Raw genomic sequence first — 23,830 nt, forward strand, 5'->3', positions numbered from 1 at the left:
GAGCCGGTCCCAGCGCAGCCTCCCCTCCGAGCCGGTCCCAGCGCAGCCTCCCCTCCGAGCCGGTCCCAGCGCAGCCTCCCCTCCGAGCCGGTCCCAGCGCAGCCTCCCCTCCGAGCCGGTCCCAGCGCAGCCTCCCCCCCGAGCCGGTCCCAGCGCAGCCTCCCCCCCGAGCCGGTCCCAGCGCAGCCTCCCCTCCCCCGAGCCGGTCCCAGCGCAGCCTCCCCCCCGAGCCGAGCCGGTCCCAGCGCAGCCTCCCCCCCGAGCCGGTCCCAGCGCAGCCTCCCCCCCGAGCCGGTCCCAGCGCAGCCTCCCCCCCGAGCCGGTCCCAGCGCAGCCTCCCCCCCCGAGCCGGTCCCAGCGCAGCCTCCCCACCCCCGAGCCGGTCCCAGCGCAGCCTCCCCCCCGAGCCGGTCCCAGCGCAGCCTCCCCACCCCCGAGCCGGTCCCAGCGCAGCCTCCCCTCCGAGCCGGTCAGCGCAGCCTCCCCTCCGAGCCGGTCCCAGAGCCTCCCCACCCCCGAGCCGGTCCCAGCGCAGCCTCCCCAGAGCCGGTCCCAGCGCAGCCTCCCCTCCGAGCCGGTCCCAGCGCAGCCTCCCCACCCGAGCCGGTCCCAGCGCAGCCTCCCCACCCGAGCCGGTCCCAGCGCAGCCTCCCCCCCGAGTTTCCCAGCGCAGCCTCCCCACCCGAGCCGGTCCCAGCGCAGCCTCCCCACCCGAGCCGGTCCCAGCGCAGCCTCCCCACCCGAGCCGGTCCCAGCGCAGCCTCCCCCTCGAGCCGGTCCCAGCGCAGCCTCCCCCCCCCGAGCCGGTCCCAGCGCAGCCTCCCCCCCGAGCCGGTCCCAGCGCAGCCTCCCCCCCGAGCCGGTCCCAGCGCAGCCTCCCCCCCGAGCCGGTCCCAGCGCAGCCTCCCCTCCGAGCCGGTCCCAGCGCAGCCTCCCCTCCGAGCCGGTCCCAGCGCAGCCTCCCCTCCGAGCCGGTCCCAGCGCAGCCTCCCCTCCGAGCAGCGCAGCCTCCCCTCCGAGCCGGTCCCAGCGCAGCCTCCCCTCCGAGCCGGTCCCAGCGCAGCCTATGAGCCGGTCCCAGCGCAGCCTCCCCTCCGAGCCGGTCCCAGCGCAGCCTCCCCTCCGAGCCGGTCCCAGCGCAGCCTCCCCACCGAGCCGGTCCCAGCGCAGCCTCCCCTCCGAGCCGGTCCCAGCGCAGCCTCCCCTCCGAGCCGGTCCCAGCGCAGCCTCCCCTCCGAGCCGGTCCCAGCGCAGCCTCCCCTCCGAGCCGGTCCCAGCGCAGCCTCCCCTCCGAGCCGGTCCCAGCGCAGCCTCCCTCTGGCTGAGTTTCATTTATTCAGTGCAGTGAAGAAGCACCATATAGTTTTACCTGAGTTTCAGTCTCTGCTTATTTCATTACAGCACTTGCATTTCAAAAAACATGTTAGGTTATGTACACATACATACATACTGTACATACATACATACACACACATGTATGTACATTCTGCAGCTGCACAGTGCAAACTTTAAGGCACTTCTGTTCTGTTTATGAACACAATTAAAACTTTCAACAAGTCTACACACACACACACACACATATATATATATATATATATATATATATATATAATCTCTGAAAGAATCTGCAATGTAAGTGCGAGGTGCTGTCCTTCTTCAGCCATCCCACAATCCCACTGGCTCCCAGCCGCTCACATGTTGGGCGCGATCCAGTTCAGGAACTTGAGGGCGACTTCAAACCCCAGGAAACACGCCTGAGGGTGAAGAGGCAAGAGACCGAGTGTGAGAGAGAGAGAGAGAGAGAGACAGGCAGGCAGACAGAGAAAGAGAGACAGAGAGAGAGAAAGGCAGGCAGGCAGACAGACAGAAAGAGAGCGAGAGACAGGCAGATAGACAGAAAGAGAGGCAGACAGGCAGAGAGAGAAAGAAAAAAAGGCAGGCAGGCAGAGAGAGAAAGGGAGGCAGGCAGGCAGGCAGAGACACAGACAGAGAGAGAGAGAGAGGCGGGCAGGCAGGCAGGGTAGGGTACAGGGAGCCTGTCTGGAGGATGCAATGTGTAGGGAGCATAGGGTGTATGTCAGGTGTAGGGTACAGTGTGAGGGTGTAGGGTGCAGTGTGCAGTGTATAGTGTGCAGTGTACAGTGTGGAGGGTACAGTGTGCAGTGTAGTGTGGAGGGTACAGTGTACAGTGTGCAGTGTATAGTGTGCAGTGTGGAGGGTACAGTGTGCAGTGTATAATGTGCAGTGTACAGTGTGCAGTGTGGAGGGTATAGTGTGCAGTGTATAATGTACAGTGTGCAGTGTATAGTGTGCAGTGTGCAGTATACAGTGTGGAGGGTATAGTGCAGTGTGCAGTGTATAGTGCGCAGTGTTTAGTGTGCAGTGTGCAGTGTGCAATGTATAGTGTGCAGTGTACAGTGTATATACTCACAGCGTTGGCAGGGAATGCTCTCAGCATGACTGCAGTGAAGCCCTTGTACAAGGAGCCGATCCCCTCTTCCCGAATCAGCTCGCGGAGCACGTCCCGGAACCCGTTAGGATACTTCCCCTCGGGAGCTGCGGAGAGAGGAGGGCAGCAGTCAGCAGTCTGTGCCAGGGTCGAATTGGGGAGAGAGGAGGGGAGCAGACAGCACAGTCCAGTGCCAGGGTTGAACTGGGGAGAGAGGAGGGGAGCAGACAGCACAGTCTGTGCCAGGGTTGAATTGGGGAGAGAGGAGGGGAGCAGACAGCACAGTCCACTGCCAGGGTTGAACTGGGGAGAGAGGAGGGGAGCAGACAGCACAGTCCAGTGCTAGGGTTGAATTGGGCAGAGAGGAGGGGAGCAGACAGCACAGTCCAGTGCCAGGGTTGAACTGGGGAGAGAGGAGGGGAGCAGTCAGCACAGTCTGTGCCAGGGTTGAATTGGGCAGAGAGGAGGGGAGCAGTCAGCACAGTCTGTGCCAGGGTTGAATTGGGGAGAGAGGAGGGGAGCAGACAGCACAGTCCACTGCCAGGGTTGAACTGGGGAGAGAGGAGGGGAGCAGACAGCACAGTCCTCTCTGCAAATGTCACCTAAAATGAATCTTACATTTTTCTCCAACCCTAGCCAGCACAATGCAGTACCCTGCCCTCCCTGCCGGTGGCGCTCCCTCACCTGTCTGGAACCTGCTCTTCAGCACGTCAGGAGGGATGGCCACTGCCCAGTTGAAGATGCCGGCCATGCCCCCAGCAAACAGGACACTGGGAACACTGAGCTCACTGGGGCTGAGATACAGAGACTGGGGTCAGTGAGATCGAGCGCTTGCACACAGACACACAGACAGACACTGAGCTCACTGGGGCTGAGATACAGAGGCTGGGGTCAGCGAGATCGAGCGCTTGCACACAGACACACAGACACACAGACAGACACTGAGCTCACTGGGGCTGAGATACAGAGGCTGGGGTCAGTGAGATCGAGCGCTTGCACACAGACACACAGACACACAGACAGACACTGAGCTCACTGGGGCTGAGATACAGAGACTGGGGTCAGCGAGATCGAGCGCTTGCACACAGACACACAGACAGACACTGAGCTCACTGGGGCTGAGATACAGAGACTGGGGTCAGTGAGATCAAGCGCTTGCACACAGACACAGAGACACACAGACAGACAGACACTGAGCTCACTGGGGCTGAGATACAGAGACTGGGGTCAGCGAGATCGAGCGCTTGCACACAGACACACAGACACACAGACAGACACTGAGCTCACTGGGGCTGAGATACAGAGGCTGGGGTCAGTGAGATCGAGCGCTTGCACACAGACAGACACTGAGCTCACTGGGGCTGAGATACAGAGACTGGGGTCAGCGAGATCGAGCGCTTGCACACAGACACACAAACACACAGACAGACACTGAGCTCACTGGGGCTGAGATACACAGACTGGGGTCAACGAGATCGAGCGCTTGCACACACAGACACACAGACACACAGACAGACACTGAGCTCACTTGGGATGAGATACAGAGACTGGGGTCAGTGAGATCAAGCGCTTGCACACAGACACAGAGACACACAGACAGACACTGAGCTCACTGGGGCTGAGATACAGAGACTGGGGTCAGCGAGATCGAGCGCTTGCACACAGACACACAGACACACAGACACACAGACAGACACTGAGCTCACTGGGGCTGAGATACAGAGACTGGGGTCAGCGAGATCGAGCGCTTGCACACAGACACACAGACACACAGACAGACACTGAGCTCACTGGGGCTGAGATACAGAGACTGGGGTCAGTGAGATCGAGCGCTTGCACACAGACACACAGACAGACAGGCAGACACTGAGCTCACTGGGGCTGAGATATAGAGACTGGGGTCAGTGAGATTGAGCGCTTGCACACATGCACACAGGCAGAGAGGCAGACACACAGACAGAGAGGCAGACACACAGACACACAGGCAGAGACACTCAGGCAGAGACACTCAGGCAGGCAGGCAGGCAGGCAGGTAGAGACATGCAGGCAGGCAGACAGACAGGCACACAGGCAGACAGACAGGCAAGCACACAGGCAGACAGACAGACAGACAGACATGCAGGCAGGCAGGCAACAGGTGTCTGTAGGTCCGTGTGTCCGTCTGTCTGCACCGGTGTGTCCGCACACAGGTGTAAGGACACAGACAGATAGGCACACAGGCAGACAGACAGACACGGAGCTCACAGATGGACACACGGGGGGGCGGGACACTGACCTCTTGCCCTCAGGGGTGAGGATGTCCTTGAGCCACGTGTACGTCATGAAGTACATCCCACTGGCCGGCACGTCTGAGAGAGGAGAGAGAGACGAGAGAGGAGTAAAGAGAGAGGAAAGGAGTGAGGAGAGAGGAGTGAGGAGAGAGGAGTAAAGAGAGCAGAGGAGTGAGGAGAGAGGAGTGGATTGAGGAGAGAGGAGGAGAGAGCAGTGAGGAGTAAAGACAGGAAAGGAGTGAGGAGAGAGGAGTAAAGACAGGAAAGGAGTGAGGAGAGAGGAGTAAAGACAGGAAAGGAGTGAGGAGAGAGGAGTAAAGAGAGGAATGGAGTGAGGACAGAAGTAAGCAGAGGAGTGAGGAGTCAGTGTTTCATACAGTATTTGTTTGTCATGAGAGTGAAAATGGTCCAAATTCCAAGCACCATGATGCAGGATTCAGAATACTGAAACCAGGGAGTGTGTGTGAGTGTGTGTGTGTGTGTGTGTGTGTGTGTGTGTGTGTGTGATTACCTCTCATGACAGTCAGCACTGTGTGTGTGTGTGTGTGATTACCTCTCATGACAGTGGCACTGTGTGTGTGTGTGTGTGTGTGTGTGTGATTACCTCTCATGAGAGTCAGCACTGTGCCCTTGTAGATCCCTCTCACTCCAGACTCTCTGTAGAGCTGCTTCACACAGTCCATGGGGCCGGTGTACTTCACCTCTCCCGACGCAGCCTGGATCTGAGACAGGCAGGGAGAGGGTTACACAGAACTGAGCTGTGCGCTCTCTCACTCACTCACACAGTGCTGTACTCACTCTCTCCTGGATCTGAGACAGGAAGGGAGAGGGTTACACAGAACTGAGCTGTGTGCTCTCTCACTCACTCTCTCAGTGCTGTACTCACTCTCTCAGTGCTGTACTCACTCTCTCCTGGATCTGAGACAGGCAGGGAGAGGGTTACACAGAACTGAGCTGTGCGCTCTCTCACTCACTCACACAGTGCTGTACTCACTCTCTCCTGGATCTGAGACAGGAAGGGAGAGGGTTACACAGAACTGAGCTGTGTGCTCTCTCACTCACTCTCTCAGTGCTGTACTCACTCTCTCCTGGATCTGAGACAGGCAGGGAGAGGGTTACACAGAACTGAGCTGTGTGCTCTCTCACTCACTCTCTCAGTGCTGTACTCACTCTCTCAGTGCTGTACTCACTCTCTCCTGGATCTGAGACAGGCAGGGAGAGGGTTACACAGAACTGAGCTGTGCGCTCTCTCACTCACTCACACAGTGCTGTACTCACTCTCTCCTAGATCTGAGACAGGAAGGGAGAGGGTTACACAGAACTGAGCTGTGCGCTCTCTCACTCACTCTCTGTGCTGTACTCACTCTCACAGTGCTGTACTCACACTCTCCTGGATCAGACAGGCAGGTAGATGGTTACACAGAACTGAGCTGTGCGCTCTCTCACTCACTCACACAGTGCTGTACTCACTCTCTCAGTGCTGTACTCACTCTCTCCTGGATCTGAGACAGGAAGGGAGAGGGTTACACAGAACTGAGCTGTGTGCTCTCTCACTCACTCTCTCAGTGCTGTACTCACTCTCTCAGTGCTGTACTCACTCTCTCCTGGATCTGAGACAGGCAGGGAGAGGGTTACACAGAACTGAGCTGTGCGCTCTCTCACTCACTCACACAGTGCTGTACTCACTCTCTCCTAGATCTGAGACAGGAAGGGAGAGGGTTACACAGAACTGAGCTGTGCGCTCTCTCACTCACTCTCTGTGCTGTACTCACTCTCACAGTGCTGTACTCACACTCTCCTGGATCAGACAGGCAGGTAGATGGTTACACAGAACTGAGCTGTGCGCTCTCTCTCTCTCACTCACTCACACAGTACTGTACTCACTCTCTCAGTGCTGTACTCACTCTCACAGTGCTGTTCTCACTCTCACTCTCTCTCACACACACACACAGTCGTCAATTGAAACCTTCAGGAGATGGAGTGTGCTGTTCCTCTCCTCTACCTGCAAGAGGCACTTGATTCGCTCGCCCGGAGCCATGATGACTGTAGTGAAAACACCGGACAGCATCCCCGCTGCGAACAACTGAGGGTACCTGAGAGACAGAGAGAGAGGTCACAGCTGGGAACACACCTGCTATAGTCACACACACACACAGAGTATTGGGGTCCATACACACACACACACACACAGTATTGGGGTCCTCACACACACACACACACACACACACACACACACACACACACACACACACACACACACACACAGTACTGGGGTCCTCACACACACACAGTACTGGGGTCCATACACACACACACACAGTATTGGGGTCCTCACACACACACACACACACACACAGTACTGGGGTCCTCACACACACACAGTACTGGGGTACTCACACACACACAGTATTGGGGTCCTCACACACACACAGTATTGGGGTCCTCACACACACACACAGTACTGGGGTCCTCACAAACACACACAGTATTGGGGTCCTCACACACACACACAGTATTAGGGTCCTCACACACACACACACACACACACACACACACACAGTATTGGGGTCCTCACACACACACACACACACACACACAGTACTGGGGTCCTCACACACACACAGTATTAGGGTCCTCACACACACACACACACACACACACACACACACACACACAGTATTGGGGTCCTCACACACACACAGTACTGGGGTCCTCACAAACACACACAGTACTGGGGTCCTCACACACACACACACACACACACACACACACACACACACAGTAATGGGGTCCTCACCACACACACACACACACACACACACAGTACTGGGGTCCTCACACACACACAGTACTGGGGTCCTCACAAACACACACAGTACTGGGGTGCTCACACACACACACACACACACTGGGGTCCTCACACACACACACACACACACACACACAGTATTGGGGTCCTCACACACACACAGTATTGGGGTACTCACACACACACAGTACTGGGGTCCTCACACACACACAGTACTGGGGTCCTCACACACACACAGTACTGGGGTCCTCACAAACACACACAGTATTGGGGTCCTCACACACACACACACACACACACACACACACACACACACAGTATTAGGGTCCTCACACACACACACACACACACACACACACACAGTACTGGGGTCCTCACACACACACACACACACATTGGGGTCCTCACAAACACACACAGTACTGGGGTCCTCACCACACACACACACACACACACACACACACACACACACACACACACACACACAGTACACAGTATTGGGGTCCTCACCCACACACAGTGTGTGGGTCACAGTCACACCCACACACAGTACTGGGTGTCCTCACACAACACTGTGGTGGGTACTTGACCCCAGGGTTACTGTGTGTGTCCCCAACACCCACATACCCAGTACTGGTGGTGTGTCATGACCCACACACACACACACACACACACACACAGTACACAACAGTTGGGGTCCTCACACACACACACAGTATCGGGGTCCTCACACACACACAGTATTGGGGTCCATACACACACACACACACACACACACACACAGTATTGGGGTCCTCACACACACACACACACACAGTATTGGGGTCCTCACACACACACAGTATTGGGGTCCTCACACACACACAGTACTGGGGACCTCACACACACACACACACACACACACACACACAGTTGGGGTCCTCACACACACACAGTATTGGGGTCCTCACACACACACAGTATTGGGGTCCTCACACACACACACACACACACACACACAGTATTGGGGTCCTCACACACACACACAGTACTGGGGTACTCACACACACACACACATTGGGGTCCTCACCCACACACACACACACACACACACACACAGTATTGGGGTACTCACACACACACACACACACACACACACACACACAGTATTGGGGTCCTCACACACACACACACACACACACACACACACACACACACACACAGTATTGGGGTCCTTACACACACACACACAGTATTGGGGTCCTCACACACACAGTATTGGGGTCCTCACACACACACAGTACTGGGGTACACACACACACACAGTACTGGGGTCCTCACACACACATACACACACACACACACACAGTATTGGGGTCCTCACACACACACACAGTATTGGGGTCCTCACACACACACAGTACTGGGGTCCTCACACACACACAGTACTGGGGTCCTCACACACACACAGTATTGGGGTCCATACACACACACACACAGTATTGGGGTCACACACACACACACACACAGTATTGGGGTCCTCACAAACACACACAGTATTGGGGTCCTCACACACACACACAGTACTGGGGTCCTCACACACACACACAGTATTGGGGTCCTCACACACACACAGTATTGGGGTCCTCACACACACAAAGTATTGGGGTCCATACACACACACACACAGTATTGGGGTCCTCACACACACACAGTATTGGGGTCCTCACACACACACAGTATTGGGGTCCTCACACACACACAGTACTGGGGTCCATCACACACACACACACACACACACAGTACTGGGGTCCTCACACACACACAGTACTGGGGTCCTCACACACACACAGTACTGGGGTACTCACACACACACACACAGTATTGGGGTCCTCACACACACACAGTACTGGGGTCCTCACACACACACACACACACACACACACACACACACACTGCTGGGGTACTCACACACACACAGTACTGGGGTACTCACACACACACAGTACTGGGGTACTCACGACAGCACATCGTCGGGGCTTCTCTGTTGCAGCTTCTTGCCGAGTCCGAACCCGAAGAAACACACAGCGAACATTGGGGTGACCCCGATGATGGGGGCCACCATGCCCCTGTACAGACCACTCACACCCTGGGGAGAGAGCAGAGACAGGGGGTGAGAGACAGACACAGAGACAGTGCCGAGGGATGGGAACGGGTTACCTAGCCATGCAGCTGATGCTGAACCACAAAGACCCGACTTGACAAAGCTTTGAGATCAAGCAGCTCCTTGGAAGATCTCATTTTACTCTTCTGCTCTCTTCCCCTTTCTGCTCCTCACCTCCTTGATCAAGGTCTTCTTGAAGCAGTCGAAGGTCCCCGAGTAGAGGAGAGGCTGTCCTGGGGCCGGCTTAGGCTGTGTCTGCAAGCGCACCTGGGGAGAGAGGGGCAGGGGCACAGGGATGGGAATCAGACTCCTATTGCATAGCAGGGTTACCCATTCCAGGGTTTACTACCAGCTTCACTAGCCACAGTGTACAGGTAGCAAGCTCAGGTGCGTCTTATTAAACCCCTCGTGAAACCAGGAATGGATCAAACCGCTATGCAATGGGGTGTTACTTCCATCCCGAGTAAGAATCAAGGAGGAGAGGGGCTGTGCTGTGCTGTATTACTACATGAGCAGGGTTTCATGTTTTGTTCAGTCATGGTCCTGACCTTGCTAAAGCTACAGCTCCCGTTATTCTGTACCTGCACGTGACTCCGTGGAGTGTAACTGGGTGAAAGGTCGCTCAGAAAAAAAAGCAGAGAATATATTTAACAGAGAAAACATAACTTGACACATAACAGAAGTGGTGTGCATGTTTCCAGGGCTGCACTGAACTCCCTTAGTCAGGAGTTGTTACTATAAAACAGTACTGTCAATGTGACAGCGCTAACTCCACTAAACCACCACCCTAACCCTGCCACTTAACGCTGTGCTGTTGCAATCGTGCGCACACACATTTATATATATATATATATATATATATATATATATATATATATATATATATATATATATATATATATATATATATACACACACACACACACACACACACACACACACGTATAAAGCCAGCGAGCTTGAACTCTCACAGCTGAATCCGAGTTCGCGTCAGTTTATTCACGCTCCGGCTATGCATGCGTTTTGTGAACAGCAGCTGTGAAGAGAGCAGCTCAATAACTTTGATGTATCTTTGCATTTGTAATCGTTACTATTTATTCTTACCTTGATCGTGTCGAGGGGGTGTCCGGTGAACACCAGGCACACTCCCCCGAACCCGCCCGCGAAGAAATTTTTCAGCGGGCTGATCTGCTGTTGCTTCGACATCTTTTTTACGAACACACGAGAGTTTGACAAACGATATAATTAAATGTCAGAAACGACATGTATTTCCAGCGGAGGCGAGTGAAAGTCCGGTCCCTGAGCGAATCAGCCTCACCTCCGAAAATGAGCCCTACAGCTTGCTTGGGAAGACCGACCTTTACCCCAGATGGGCGGTCGGACGGATTAAACTGTGACACACGCACAAGGACCGGACTGAAAACAGGAATCAGAGCGGCGGATGATAGCAAGCATGTTAAAACGTCTCTCCCCACGCCTGTATTGAAACGAGTACCGGGCAGTAGTTATGAAGCGTTGTTATTATAACCTTAACATGCGACGATGCTCTTCGGAGATCAGTGTAACGCTGTATTGCGCAGGCGCTGCCGATTGTTACAGAGTGAACCAGCACATGTTTTAGATCCTCGTCAGTTTGCGATACAGTATTTTGAATGACTTTTTTCATTTCAGATGTTTTGTATTAGACTGTTTCCTGGTAATATGCAGCGATTGAAAGAAGGCTTCTGTTGCACAGCAGTTGTTTTACTACGAGCTTCATTAGCCCCAGTGTATAGGTAACACGCTCAGGTGTGTCTTATTAAACTCCTAGTAAAACCAGGCGTGGATGAAGCTGCTGTGCAATGGGAGTCTTATTTGCGTCCTTGATGTGGGTTATCTGGGTGATTACCGGTATCCTAAATATCTTTAGGAAATGAATCCCCTCTAATCCTGTGGGATTGCCTGTGTCTGATGCCCTTGAGTCCCCTGTTCCCTCCCCCTTCCCTGCCCTCCCCTACTCCACCTCGCTCCACATTGCATAGGGAAGCATTGTAAAGCACAGAGAGGTCTGGTAAAGCATAGGGAAGCATTGTAAAGCACGGAGAGGTATGGGAAAGCATAGAGAGGTATTACAAAGTATAGAGAGGTATGGGAAAGCATAGGGAAGTATTATAAAATAGTATAGTGCAGAAGGGAGTGAGCCAGAGTCAGTGCGGTGGTCTGGGGGTTAGAGAGGTGAAGTCTGTTAGATGCTGTCACACAGAACTCAATGGGAACAGTCAGTAGAAGCTGGGAGAGGCTCATGATCGTCAGATAGCATGCTGTGTTTCCTGCAGGTTCGTCTCCATCAGTAATCTGTACATACCTTCTGACAACAGGTCCCGCAGCCAGGTAAATAATAATTAAGCCTTGTGTTGTTGTTGTATTGTTGTTGTGTTGTGTTTAGTTGATTTATGTCATCTAGACACTGTGTGACTGCTGTGTTGAGTTATGTTGTGTTGAGGTGTGCTATGCTGTTTTGCTGTGCTTTACGGTGCTGCCCTGTTTTGCTCTATGCTGTGCTATGTCTCTGTGCTGTGTCTCTGTGCTGTGCTGTGCTGTGTAATGGTGACTCCCTCTCTCTCCTCACTCAAATCTTCGTTTCCAAGTCGTTTGACGCTACGACACACTTCGAGGCGGAGTGTGAGGACATCAAGGATCTGTACCACCACATGACGGGGTCAGAGTTCAACTTCGACGCGATGAAGTGGCAGCAATGCGAGGTCTGCGAGGAGGAAGAGGGCTAGACCCTGGCATATGAACTGCTGTGCCCCCTGGTGCTGTCAACAGTCTCTGCTAGTCCTGCTGGGGCACACTCCCTCCCTCCACTCATTTAAATGAAACACTTAATAAAGAAATGTGGTCAAACAATGCTGTTTGTTTGTATGTTTACTTGCATTTGTATTGTAGCAGTTTGAAATGTTATAAGTTGCTACAGTAGAACTTAAGAACACTTTGTGATAAAATTAGACACAGATATCAATGTTTTTTCAGACACTTTTGTGGAAACCTTCATCACCCACCGTGATGTCAAGAATGCAAGCTGAGTGCCGTACTGGGGGCTATGGGTACAGCACGTGAGGGAGAGCTCACAGTGAAGATGAATCAGCCAGGAGCATTGGCTCGGGTGCTCCCGCAGGTTAGAAAGGCAAAACCAGAAGAGACTTTCTCCTCATTGTGCTACAGCGGATCCTAGCAGCCAGGCGCCCAGTGCGCTCTGCGGGACACCTGCAGGCCTGGCCTTCGTCCTCTAGAGGCTGGGAACTCGCTGACATCCACTCTCGAGTCCTGGATGGAAGAGAGGAAGCTGGCTCACTCGTGGGATCCGTTCTGAGCTGTGTGGGGAATCGCTCCGGTGAGGGAACATTGTTGGCTGTTCTAAATTAGGGAGAGAATAACGAGGAACTCTAGATGTACAATTTTGAATGGTTCTTTTCCTTGTTCCTTCTTGTTGTTTACGCTTGTGTTCGCGAATCTGCGGTGTGCTGAGGAGTTTCTTTCCAGTTTTAATCAAGGACAGGAATGACAGAACAGTTCTGAGCTCAGCAGTGCCAGTCTCAGGAGGGACAGCAATGACACAGAAACACTCTCTCAGGGAGGTATTAGGAGAGCACAGGAGTTAGCTGTTCTGTTGTTCAAGGACAGAGTCTATCACAAGGAGCAGCGGGATTAGAGCACAGACCTTCTCCAGGTGGAAAGAGATTAGTCTGGAGAGATTATCACAGCGCTAATCCGCTGGACAAAGCTTTTCTAAAACAGATGTGACATTTAACTTTTTAAATATCAATTTTAGACATCAATATCAGACCAGCAATTCATCATTCACTCTAACGACAGTGTGACTGCGACTGGCGTGGAACCGCACACCTGCGCACGTGTGTAACTGTAATTGTAAATAGCCCTTATTAATTACAATTGATCGAATACAGTTCGGTTCCGATTTTATTTGTTATTCGATCATTATTCTTGTATTTTCAACCACTTCTGGTGACCCCACTTGCGTGTTGATAAATGAAAGCGCTATGCTGTGTCTGAGTGCTTGCAGCTGACGTCATTGCGGGTCTATTTAGAATAGAGTAACCGAAACCCCGCCCACCACCAGCTCGCCCCTCCTCTCGGATATGACGCGGCGGTGTTCCCCTCTGCAGCAGATCGGATGCCAGGAGCTACCCGGAATCGAGTCGCGGGATCCGAGACAGGCTGCCCCCAGCGACCCGGTAACGAGAGGCAGGGAGGCGGGCGAGGACCGGGACAGGGGGGGGCAGGCGGGGACAGGCGGGCGAGGACCGGGACGGGGGGGGACAGGCGATAAGGGAGGCAGCAGGCTCCGGGCGGCCCTGTTTACATGCCAGTCCTCGGGCTGGTAGTGAGCCAGCAGCCGAGCTGGGGGGGGGGGGGGGGGGGGGTTGCTAGCGGTGGTGCCCCCGCACAAAATTTGCTGCGAAGTAGAGTTTAGTTTCCACGCTTTCATCTAGAAAGCGATACGCTCCCTCATTTTAATCTGTTCATGCGAGGGAGCGTGGGGGCGCACGTTGTGTTTCTGTAAGTCATATTATTTCCGAGCCCTGTCACAATTTAAGTGATATTCAAGCCCGTGTTAGTGATCGCGTTTTGTGCTCGCAGGCTGACGCGCTGAGCGAGTTCGGTAACACGCTGGTATTCATGGTATCGTCACAGGCAGTGCTGCGTTTATGAAAACACAGCGTCATGCTTGCTGTGTAACTGAGTGGCACACGCACTGAAAGAGACTTGCTGTCTGGAGGGATTGCAAGTCAAAGCAGTAACTGTTGTGTGGTAGATTATATCGGTGTAATACACCGAGCCTCATGGGCACAGCGGCGGAGAGCTCAGGTTCTGCTCGATTCTGTTAATAGGAATCACAGGTTCTTTCTTGTTTGCTGTTTGACCTTTACTGTGGTCCCAGTTTTTTTTTTTTTTCACAGGTAAAGATCTTAATCTGATTTTGTAATGTCAGTCCTTTCCTTATTTAATTAATGTGACATCACTGGATTCGTAAAGTTTTGGCAATGGAATGCACAGGATGTGAATGCAGACCAGTTCTGATTGGCTGAGAGGAGCTAGACTGTTTATAAACTGAGCAGACCACAGAGTTCTCTGCAGGGATGGGAAGACTCCGCCTCCTTCCAAGTCAGCTTCATGCATTCCAGGTTTTACTAGGAGCTGGATTAGAACCAGCATATCGGTAACAAGCTCAGGTGTGTTTCTTTAAACCCCTAGCAAAACCAGGACAGCATCACACTGCTATGCAATTGGAGTCTTATTTCCACGCAGAAGCCTCAAGCTTTTAAAATCATTTTGTTATGTAGGAATGTGCAGCAGCCCCTGCACACTGACAGCATGCATTACAGATAACTTGAAGAGCAGGGCGGCACAGGCTGGTTTATATTACTGTGGAACTGAATAATTGATCTAAAGAAATCTGTAACAGTCAATCCTATCCCCTCTCTGCCTAACATCTGTCATTTCATTATGCAATAATAATAAAGAAAACATACCTTTTTATACAACATCCCGCCGGCACCCCGTCAGAAACATCCCGCCGCCCCCCTGTCAGAAACAACATCCCGCCGCCCCCCTGTCAAAAACAACATCCCGCCGGCACCCCGTCAAAAACAACATCCCGCCGCCCCCCCGTCAAAAACAACATCCCGCCGGTCACAACATCCCGTCAGAAACAACATCCCGCCGGCACCCCGTCAGAAACAACATCCCGCCGGCACCCCGTCAGAAACAACATCCCGCCGGCACCCCGTCAGAAACAACATCCCGCCGGCACCCCGTCAGAAACGACATCCCGCCGGCACCCCGTCAGAAACAACATCCCGCCGCCCCCCCGTCAAAAACAACATCCCGCCGGCCCCCGTCAAAAACAACATCCCGCCGCCCCCCTCAGAAACAACATCCCGCCGGCACCCCGTCAGAAACAACATCCCGCCGGCACCCTGTCAGAAACAACATCCCGCCGGCACCCCGTCAGAAACAACATCCCGCCGGCACCCTGTCAAAAACAACATCCCGCCGCCCCCCTGTCAAAACAACATCCCGCCGGCCGCCCCCCGTCAGAAACAACATCCCGCCGCCACCCCGTCAGAAACAACATCCCGCCGCCACCCCCGCCGCCACCCCGTCAGAAACAACATCCCGCCGCCACCCCGTCAAAAACAACATCCCGCCGGCACCCCGTCAGAAACAACATCCGAGAAACAACATCCCGCCGCCACACGCCGCCCCCCTGTCAGAAACCGGCACCCCGTCAGAAACAACATCCCGCCGGCCCCCGTCACCCCGTCAGAAACAACATCCCGCCGCCACCCCGTCAGAAACAACATCCCGCCGGCACCCCGTCAGAAACAACATCCCGCCGGCAAAAACAACATCCCGCCGGCACCCCGTCAGAAACAACATCCCGCCGGCACCCCGTCAGAACATCCCGCCGGCACAACATCCCGCCGGCACCCCGTCAGAAACAACATCCCGCCGGCACCCCGTCGGAAACAACATCCCGCCGGCAAAACAACATCCCGCCGGCACCCCGTCAGAAACGACATCCCGCCGGCACCCCGTCAGAAACAACATCCCGCCGCCCCCCTGTCAGAAACAACATCCCGCCGGCAAACAACATCCCGCCGGCACCCCGTCAGAAACAACATCCCGCCGGCACCCCGTCAGAAACAACATCCCGCCGGCACCCCGTCGGAAACAACATCCCGCCGGCACCCCGTCGGAAACAACATCCCGCCGGCACCCCGTCAGAAACAAATCCCGCCGGCACCCCGTCAGAAACAACATCCCGCCGGCACCCCGTCAGAAACAACATCCCGCCGGCACCCCGTCAGAAACAACATCCCGCCGCCCCCCCGTCAGAAACATTTTGAAGCACAAATGGATTATTGTGCCATCTTTTGTAAAGTAACAAATTGAAGTTTGCCTGAGTTTCGTAAGCGGAGCTGTCATTCTCATTTCATGTTTTTTGTTTTGGTGAAGCTGTGCTGCAGGGTGTGCTTTGTAAGAGTGGAAGGTGTGCTGTTGTAGCTGCTCTGCGGAGGCATCGTTTCTCTTCTCTGCTGTGCAGTGCAGCAGGTGGAGGTTATAATACACAGTGTTAGAGTGGAAGGTGTGCTGTTGTAGCTGCTCTGCGGAGGCATCGTTTCTCTTCTCTGCTGTGCAGTGCAGCAGGTGGAGGTTATAATACACAGTGTTAGAGTGGAAGGTGTGCTGTTGTAGCTGCTCTGCGGAGGCATCGTTTCTCTTCTCTGCTGTGCAGTGCAGCAGGTGGAGGTTATAATACACAGTGTTTCACAGCAAGTGGCCAGACAGCTTAATGTCACATTGTAGATTTTTTTATTTTTACAGAAGTGTTTTTACTAGTACAAATTCAAAATGTTATTTTTGTGTCACTGTGTTGTAAAGCACTGTAGAAATTGCTGTCACACACACAGTATGTTGCTACGCTATTCTTTGTATTCATTTTCTGAAGTAAATGCAACAAGTAAACAATCATTCTGTAACCTCTAGAATTCTACGCCAGTTTAAATCAGGCCCCATGTCTCCTGTAGTTTTCAATGGCTTACCTGCACTGTCTTATTGTCGCTATCCTATTGGTATCTTGAGCAGTGTCCTCTGGTCCTGGTTTCTGTGCTGTGCTTCAAGTCTTGGTTTGCAGAGATAGAAATAAGACTCCTGTTGTGGAGCAGTTTCACCCTTTCCAGGTTTTAGTGCATGCTTGTTTAGCCCTAGTGTGCAGTAGCAAGCTCAGGTGTGGCTTATTAGACTCGTAGCCAAACCAGGACTGGATCAAACTGCTGTGCAGTGGGAGTCTTATTGTCATCCCTGTGTTAAAACCAGGACTGGATCAAACTGCTTGCAAATTTCCATCCAGGACTGGATCAAACTGCTGTGCAGTGGGAGTCTTATTGTCATCCCTGTGTTAAAACCAGGACTGGATCAAACTGCTGTGCAGTGGGAGTCTTATTGTCATCCCTGTGTTAAAACCAGGACTGGATCAAACTGCTGTGCAGTGGGAGTCTTATTTCCCACCGTGGTTTGGCTTGACTGGCTCCAGTGCTTTCTGACCCTGTGTAAGGCTGTATACAACTAGAAAAGAATGACTCTCCTCTCTCTGTGTGTCACTCTGTTTTTTCCCCAGTGAATCTTCACAGCAGCATCGATAGCAGATGAGTGTGCGGGGAGCTGTGCTGCTGAGTTCCTAGACCCTCTGACAGAGGCTACTGGGAGTTGTTTTCCTGGCCTGGCCCTTGTGTGCGAAGGAGGAGAGGAGAGGGAACTATTAGCAGCGGCTGTTGGCGGCACGCCTATTATGTCAGTGGACATGAACAGCCAGGGCTCCGAGAGTAACGAGGACTTCGATGGCAATTCTGAGGAGGAGGAGGAGGAGGACCCGGGGGACATCGCGGATTATTACGAGGGCGTCGCAGGAGACATGGAGCAGCAGGGGGCTGATGCCTTCGACCCCGAGGAGTACCTGTTCACCTGCCTCACCTACCGGGAGAGCCAGAGAGTGCTGAGTGAGCAGGTGAACAGCATGGCCTCCGCACTCAAGGTGAGAGGGAGAGAGTGCTGAGTGAGCAGGTGAACAGCATGGTCTCCGCACTCAAGGTGAGAGGGAGAGAGTGCTGAGTGAGCAGGTGAACAGCATGGCCTCCGCACTCAAGGTGAGAGGGAGAGAGTGCTGAGTGAGCAGGTGAACAGCATGGCCTCCGCACTCAAGGTGAGAGGGAGAGAGTGCTGAGTGAGCAGGTGAACAGCATGGTCTCCGCACTCAAGGTGAGAGGGAGAGAGTGCTGAGTGAGCAGGTGAACAGCATGGTCTCCGCACTCAAGGTGAGAGGGAGAGGGTGCTGAGTGAGCAGGTGAACAGCATGGTCTCCGCACTCAAGGTGAGAGGGAGAGAGTGCTGAGTGAGCAGATGAACAGCATGGCCTCCGCACTCAAGGTGAGAGGGAGAGAGTGCTGAGTGAGCAGGTGAACAGCATGGCCTCCGCACTCAAGGTGAGAGGGAGAGAGTGCTGAGTGAGCAGGTGAACAGCATGGTCTCCGCACTCAAGGTGAGAGGGAGAGAGTGCTGAGTGAGCAGGTGAACAGCATGGTCTCCGCACTCAAGGTGAGAGGGAGAGAGTGCTGAGTGAGCAGGTGAACAGCATGGACTCCGCACTCAAGGTGAGAGGGAGAGAGTGCTGAGTGAGCAGGTGAACAGCATGGCCTCCGCACTCAAGGTGAGAGGGAGAGAGTGCTGAGTGAGCAGGTGAACAGCATGGTCTCCGCACTCAAGGTGAGAGGGAGAGAGTGCTGAGTGAGCAGGTGAACAGCATGGTCTCCGCACTCAAGGTGAGAGGGAGAGAGTGCTGAGTGAGCAGGTGAACAGCATGGTCTCCGCACTCAAGGTGAGAGGGAGAGGGTGCTGAGTGAGCAGGTGAACAGCATGGTCTCCGCACTCAAGGTGAGAGGGAGAGAGTGCTGAGTGAGCAGGTGAACAGCATGGCCTCTGCACTCAAGGTGAGAGGGAGAGAGTGCTGAGTGAGCAGGTGAACAGCATGGTCTCCGCACTCAAGGTGAGAGGGAGAGAGTGCTGAGTGAGCAGATGAACAGCATGGCCTCCGCACTCAAGGTGAGAGGGAGAGAGTGCTGAGTGAGCAGGTGAACAGCATGGTCTCCGCACTCAAGGTGAGAGGGAGAGAGTGCTGAGTGAGCAGGTGAACAGCATGGTCTCCGCACTCAAGGTGAGAGGGAGAGAGTGCTGAGTGAGCAGATGAACAGCATGGCCTCTGCACTCAAGGTGAGAGGGAGAGAGTGCTGAGTGAGCAGGTGAACAGCATTCTAGTTTGGAGAGAGAGGGGGGAAGGGGCTGAGTACACCAGTTCTGTGAGCTGGCTGTCATGTATTTCTTGTCCCTGCTGGCCTGTCACTCTGGCTGGTTAGCAGAGCGTCTGTCTGGCAGGTTTATTTTGGGGTGTGCGTTAAACACCCCCTCACCCTCTCTCTGGCAGCGGCACCTTCTCAGAGTAAAAATAATATTTTACCAGCTTGACAAAGTTGCTGGGAAACAAGCTGGCAGACGAGGAATGAAAGCACAGTCGCTCGGGCTGGAGTTATGAATGCATTCAAATCCCCTTTGCTACACAGGTGAGTGAGTCTTCTCTTTCTGTTGTACATCTCACCGGTGTGTCGCTGTGCTTGTGTTTTCAGGTCCTGCCTTCAGTAGCTAAACTGGTCCTAGTGCATTTCCACTGGCAGCTGACTGATATCCTGGAGAGGTAGGCACAATGTTTAACTGAGTGTCTCTGCAGAGCAGGGAGCTCCTCACTCCTCTGTAACCGGTCAACACACACTGGAATGAGCTCAAGCAGGATAGTTAAAGAATCGCTTGCATTGTATCTCCTATACTAACTTGTATATAAAACAAGTTTTCACTGTGTGCTGCAGACTGCGTGTTGAATGTGCTGCAGACTGCGTGTTGACTGTGCTGCAGACTGTGCGTTGTCGCTGTGTGTTTGATGCTGTGTAACCCTGGCTCTGTGTTTGATGCTGTGTAACCCTGGTGTTGATGCTGTGTAACCCTGGCTCTGTGTTTGATGCTGTGTAACCCTGGCTCTGTGTTTGATGCTGTGTAACCCTGGCTCTGTGTTTGATGCTGTGTAACCCTGGCTCTGTGTTTCAGGCACAAGTCCAATTCCACACAGCTGCTGCTGGATGCACAGGTGCAGGCCGCCCCCTGTAACCCTGTAAGTGCGCACGCTGTGAGTATTCATTCGTTCATTAATTTGTTTGTCTGTAAAGTCTGGATTTGTGTGCTGAAAGGTGTGTTTTGCATTGCTGTTGTCCTGTGCTAGGCGCCCCCTCACTCCTCTCTGCACTGCGGAGTCTGCCTGCAGCTCGTCAGGAAGGAGAGCCTGCTCTCCCTGCCCTGCCAGCACCCCTTCTGCAAGAGCTGCTGGGAGCAGCACTCCACTGTGCTGGTCAAGGATGGGGTGGGAGTCGGTGAGTCTGTGCAGAGAGCCTGAGACAGGACACTAGTGTGTGTAGAGACCCTGGGACAGGACAGGACACTAGTGTGTGTAGAGACCCTGGGACAGGACAGGACACTAGTGTGTGTAGAGACCCTGGGACAGGACAGGACACTAGTGAGTGTAGAGACCCTGGGACAGGACAGTACAGGACACTAGTGTGTATAACGCCTCTCGTGGCTATTCTGTTTAAAAGATGGTGGGAGTAGGTGGGACTTGAACCCAGGACAGTACTGGACTGCAGAGTAGTTTATATGGCATCTTTCACAACTTGAACCCGGGCCAGGACTTGGCAGCTGGTTGTGGGCGCGTGTTGTATATTTCTCTTTGATCCTGTTAATTGCACTGTTGCTTGATGCACCCGTTGACTCGCTGGACCCCCTCTCCCCCCTGAAGGAATCTCCTGCATGGCTCGGGGGTGCCCGCTGCGCATGCCAGAGGACTTCGTGCTCCCGCTGCTGCCGAGCGAAGAGCTGAGAGAGAAATACCGGCGCTACCTCTTCAGGGACTCCGTGGAGGTGAGGGGGGCTGTCTGCAGGGTGAGAGAGGGGCTGTCTGCAGGGTAAGGGTCTGTTTGTCTCTCTAACCCTGCACTCTCCTCTCCCCTCAGAGTCACTACCAGCTGCAGCTGTGTCCGGGAGCAGACTGCCCCATCGTGATCCAGGTGCAGGAGCCACGGGCTCGCAGAGTGCAGTGCAGCCGCTGCAGTGAGGTCTTCTGGTGAGAGGGACGCTGAGAAATACACACAGACTGAGAAATACACACAGATTGAGAAATCCACACACAGCCATACTGCAGCGCAGTCTTCTGATGAGAGAGACACTGGGGGATATGCACACAGACTGGGGGATATGCACACAGACTGGGGGATATACACACAGACTGAGAAATACACACACAGAGGTATTCACTCGGCCACACTGCAGCGCAGTCTTCTGATGAGAGAGACACTGAGGGATGCACACAGACTGAGGGATATACACACACACACCCCAGACATTCACAGAGCCACACTGCAGCAAGGTTTGCTGGGAGTAACGGTTCTCTAACGCATTGTATCTTCAGCAATACTTGTTCAACCTGTCATGCCCATAAAGTATTTCAAGTTGAACTTCACTTTGATTAGCCTGAAATGAGTCTTCCTCCAGCCGCTGGGTTAAGAAAGTCTGGGAGTGGTTCTCCATTACCTGAAGAGTTTCTGTCTCTGTGACCTGCTTTCAGCTTCAAGTGTCGTCAGATGTACCACGCCCCCACGGACTGTGCAACCATCAGGAAGTGGCTGACGAAATGTGCTGACGACTCGGAGACCGCCAACTACATCAGCGCACACACTAAAGACGTGAGAGCTCAGGAAACACTGCTAACAGAGCAGGGCTGGGAGGGAGGGTGTGGAGCTCGGGCTGGGGAGGGGCTGGGAGGGAGGCAGTGAGGGAGGCACGAGGGCGGGCGGGAGGGAGGGGCGTGTGGCTCGACCCTGGGCTCCTCCATCCGGACGGAGGGCGTGACTCTGAGGGTCTGGAGGAGCCTCCCTCCCCTCCGTCCCGACACCTCGACTCCCTGACCCTCTCCGTTCCCTCCGGGCCTCCCTGAGGGGCTGGGAGGAGGCAGGTGGGGACTCACCTGGTGTACCTCCGCGCGCTGTGGATTGAGCACACCTGATCGGGAGGAGGCCCTGTGGACACTCGGGATGGGGGAGTGGAGAGTCTCGACTCAGAGGAAAGGGAAGTGTGGAGTGTGAGGGGCTGGGGGAGGAGGGCAGTGTGTGTTGTTTGCTCACCTGTGTGTATCCTGTGTGTGTGCGTGTGCTCACCTCTGTGTATCCCTGTCCTATGTGTCTGTGTGTGTGTGTGTGTGCACTCACCTCTCTTGTTTGCTCACCTCTCTTTCTCTATTTCAGTGCCCCAAATGCAATATCTGCATTGAGAAGAATGGCGGCTGCAATCACATGGTGAGGCCAGTCTAGTTGCTTGATTGGGATTTAGTTTTTCAGTATTGTTTGTAATTCATTGTGGTGCTGACAGTGGCTTTTCCTTGTTTTACAGCAATGCTCCAAATGCAAACACGGTGAGCCTCTCTCTTGTTCGGTGTGGTGTTGCAGATCTGTGGGGTGCGTTTGTGTTACTGTTCTGTGGTGCTGTGTGTCAGATCCCTCCTGGATGATGGTGCATGTTTCTGCTCTCCTGGTTATTGCTGTGCTGTGTGTCAGATCCCTCCTGGATGATGGTGCAGTGTTTCTGCTCTCCTGGTTATTGCTGTCCTGTGTGTCAGATCCCTGTTGGGTGATGGTGCAGTGTTTCTGCTCTCTTGGTTATTGCTGTCCTGTGTGTCAGATCCCTCCTGGGTGATGGTGTAGTGTTTCTGCTCTCCTGGTTATTGCTGTCCTGTGTGTCAGATCCCTCCTGGATGATGGTGCATGTTTCTGCTCTCCTGGTTATTGCTGTCCTGTGTGTCAGATCCCTCCTGGATGATGGTGCATGTTTCTGCTCTCCTGGTTATTGCTGTCCTGTGTGTCAGATCCCTCCTGGATGATGGTGTAGTGTTTCTGCTCTCCTGGTTATTGTTGTCCTGTGTGTGAGATCTCTCCTGGATGATGGTGTGGTGTTTCTGCTCTCCTGGTTATTGTTGTCCTGTGTGTGAGATCTCTCCTGGATGATGGTGTGGTGTTTCTGCTCTCCTGGTTATTGTTGTCCTGTGTGTGAGATCTCTCCTGGATGATGGTGCGGTGTTTCTGCTCTCCTGGTTATTGTTGTCCTGTGTGTGAGATCTCTCCTGGATGATGGTGCAGTGTTTCTGCTCTCCTGGTTATTGTTGTCCTGTGTGTCAGATCCCTCCTGGATGATGGTGTGGTGTTTCTGCTCTCCTGGTTATTGCTGTCCTGTGTGTCAGATCCCTCCTGGATGATGGTGCAGTGTTTCTGCTCTCCTGGTTATTGCTGTCCTGTGTGTCAGATCCCTCCTGGATGATGGTGCAGTGTTTCTGCTCTCCTGGTTATTGTTGTCCTGTGTGTCAGATCTCTGCTGGATGATGGTGTGGTGTTTCTGCTCTCCTGGTTATTGTTGTCCTGTGTGTCAGATCTCTGCTGGATGATGGTGTGGTGTTT

The 23,830-nt window shown here is 53.8% G+C and overlaps 2 protein-coding genes across 4 annotated transcripts in view; one reads left to right on the plus strand and one right to left on the minus strand.

Moving 5' to 3' along the window:
- Nucleotides 1-1,507: 1,507 nt before the first annotated feature.
- LOC121328612 (mitochondrial carnitine/acylcarnitine carrier protein-like) lies at nucleotides 1,508-11,265 on the minus strand. Of its 3 annotated transcripts, none has more exons than XM_041273449.1 (9): nucleotides 10,776-11,253; nucleotides 9,846-9,938; nucleotides 9,529-9,656; nucleotides 6,686-6,812; nucleotides 5,324-5,441; nucleotides 4,725-4,797; nucleotides 3,134-3,243; nucleotides 2,432-2,556; nucleotides 1,508-1,754 (listed from the first exon to the last, which is right to left on the minus strand). In XM_041273449.1, the coding sequence occupies exons 1-9, from the start codon at nucleotides 10,875-10,877 to the stop codon at nucleotides 1,692-1,694; spliced, it is 939 nt and encodes a 312-aa protein (XP_041129383.1). In that variant the 5' UTR covers nucleotides 10,878-11,253; the 3' UTR covers nucleotides 1,508-1,691. The 3 variants fall into 3 exon arrangements, with proteins under 3 accessions (XP_041129383.1, XP_041129385.1, XP_041129386.1); XM_041273451.1 differs by having other exon boundaries at nucleotides 6,722-6,812; nucleotides 10,776-11,240; XM_041273452.1 differs by lacking the exons at nucleotides 1,508-1,754; nucleotides 2,432-2,556; nucleotides 3,134-3,243 and adding an exon at nucleotides 4,161-4,330 and having other exon boundaries at nucleotides 10,776-11,265.
- Nucleotides 11,266-13,799: 2,534 nt separating this feature from the next.
- The window catches only part of LOC121328343 (E3 ubiquitin-protein ligase ARIH2-like), an 18,050-nt gene continuing 8,019 nt past the window's right edge, over nucleotides 13,800-23,830 (plus strand). Inside the window, exons 1-10 of the mRNA XM_041272960.1 lie at nucleotides 13,800-13,906; nucleotides 17,857-18,270; nucleotides 19,913-19,980; nucleotides 20,385-20,448; nucleotides 20,557-20,704; nucleotides 21,127-21,248; nucleotides 21,341-21,450; nucleotides 21,952-22,069; nucleotides 22,628-22,678; nucleotides 22,773-22,794. Of these exons, the coding sequence (XP_041128894.1) occupies nucleotides 18,028-18,270; nucleotides 19,913-19,980; nucleotides 20,385-20,448; nucleotides 20,557-20,704; nucleotides 21,127-21,248; nucleotides 21,341-21,450; nucleotides 21,952-22,069; nucleotides 22,628-22,678; nucleotides 22,773-22,794 (946 nt within the window). The 5' untranslated portion in view covers nucleotides 13,800-13,906; nucleotides 17,857-18,027. The remainder of the gene's footprint in view (nucleotides 13,907-17,856; nucleotides 18,271-19,912; nucleotides 19,981-20,384; nucleotides 20,449-20,556; nucleotides 20,705-21,126; nucleotides 21,249-21,340; nucleotides 21,451-21,951; nucleotides 22,070-22,627; nucleotides 22,679-22,772; nucleotides 22,795-23,830) is intronic.

This window comes from Polyodon spathula, chromosome 16 (genome assembly GCF_017654505.1).
Source record: "Polyodon spathula isolate WHYD16114869_AA chromosome 16, ASM1765450v1, whole genome shotgun sequence".
Classification (NCBI taxonomy): Eukaryota; Metazoa; Chordata; class Actinopteri; order Acipenseriformes; family Polyodontidae; genus Polyodon; species Polyodon spathula.

Coding starts and splice junctions, on each gene's coding strand:
- LOC121328612 (XM_041273449.1), bottom strand. CDS start 10,877: ATGTCGAAGCAACAGCAGATCAGCCCGCTGAAAAATTTCTTCGCGGGC. Junction 9,657..9,845: donor AGAAGACCTTGATCAAGGAG/GTGAGGAGCAGA, acceptor CTCTCTCCCCAG/GGTGTGAGTGGTCTGTACAG. Junction 2,557..3,133: donor GAAGAGCAGGTTCCAGACAG/GTGAGGGAGCGC, acceptor CTCTCTCCGCAG/CTCCCGAGGGGAAGTATCCT.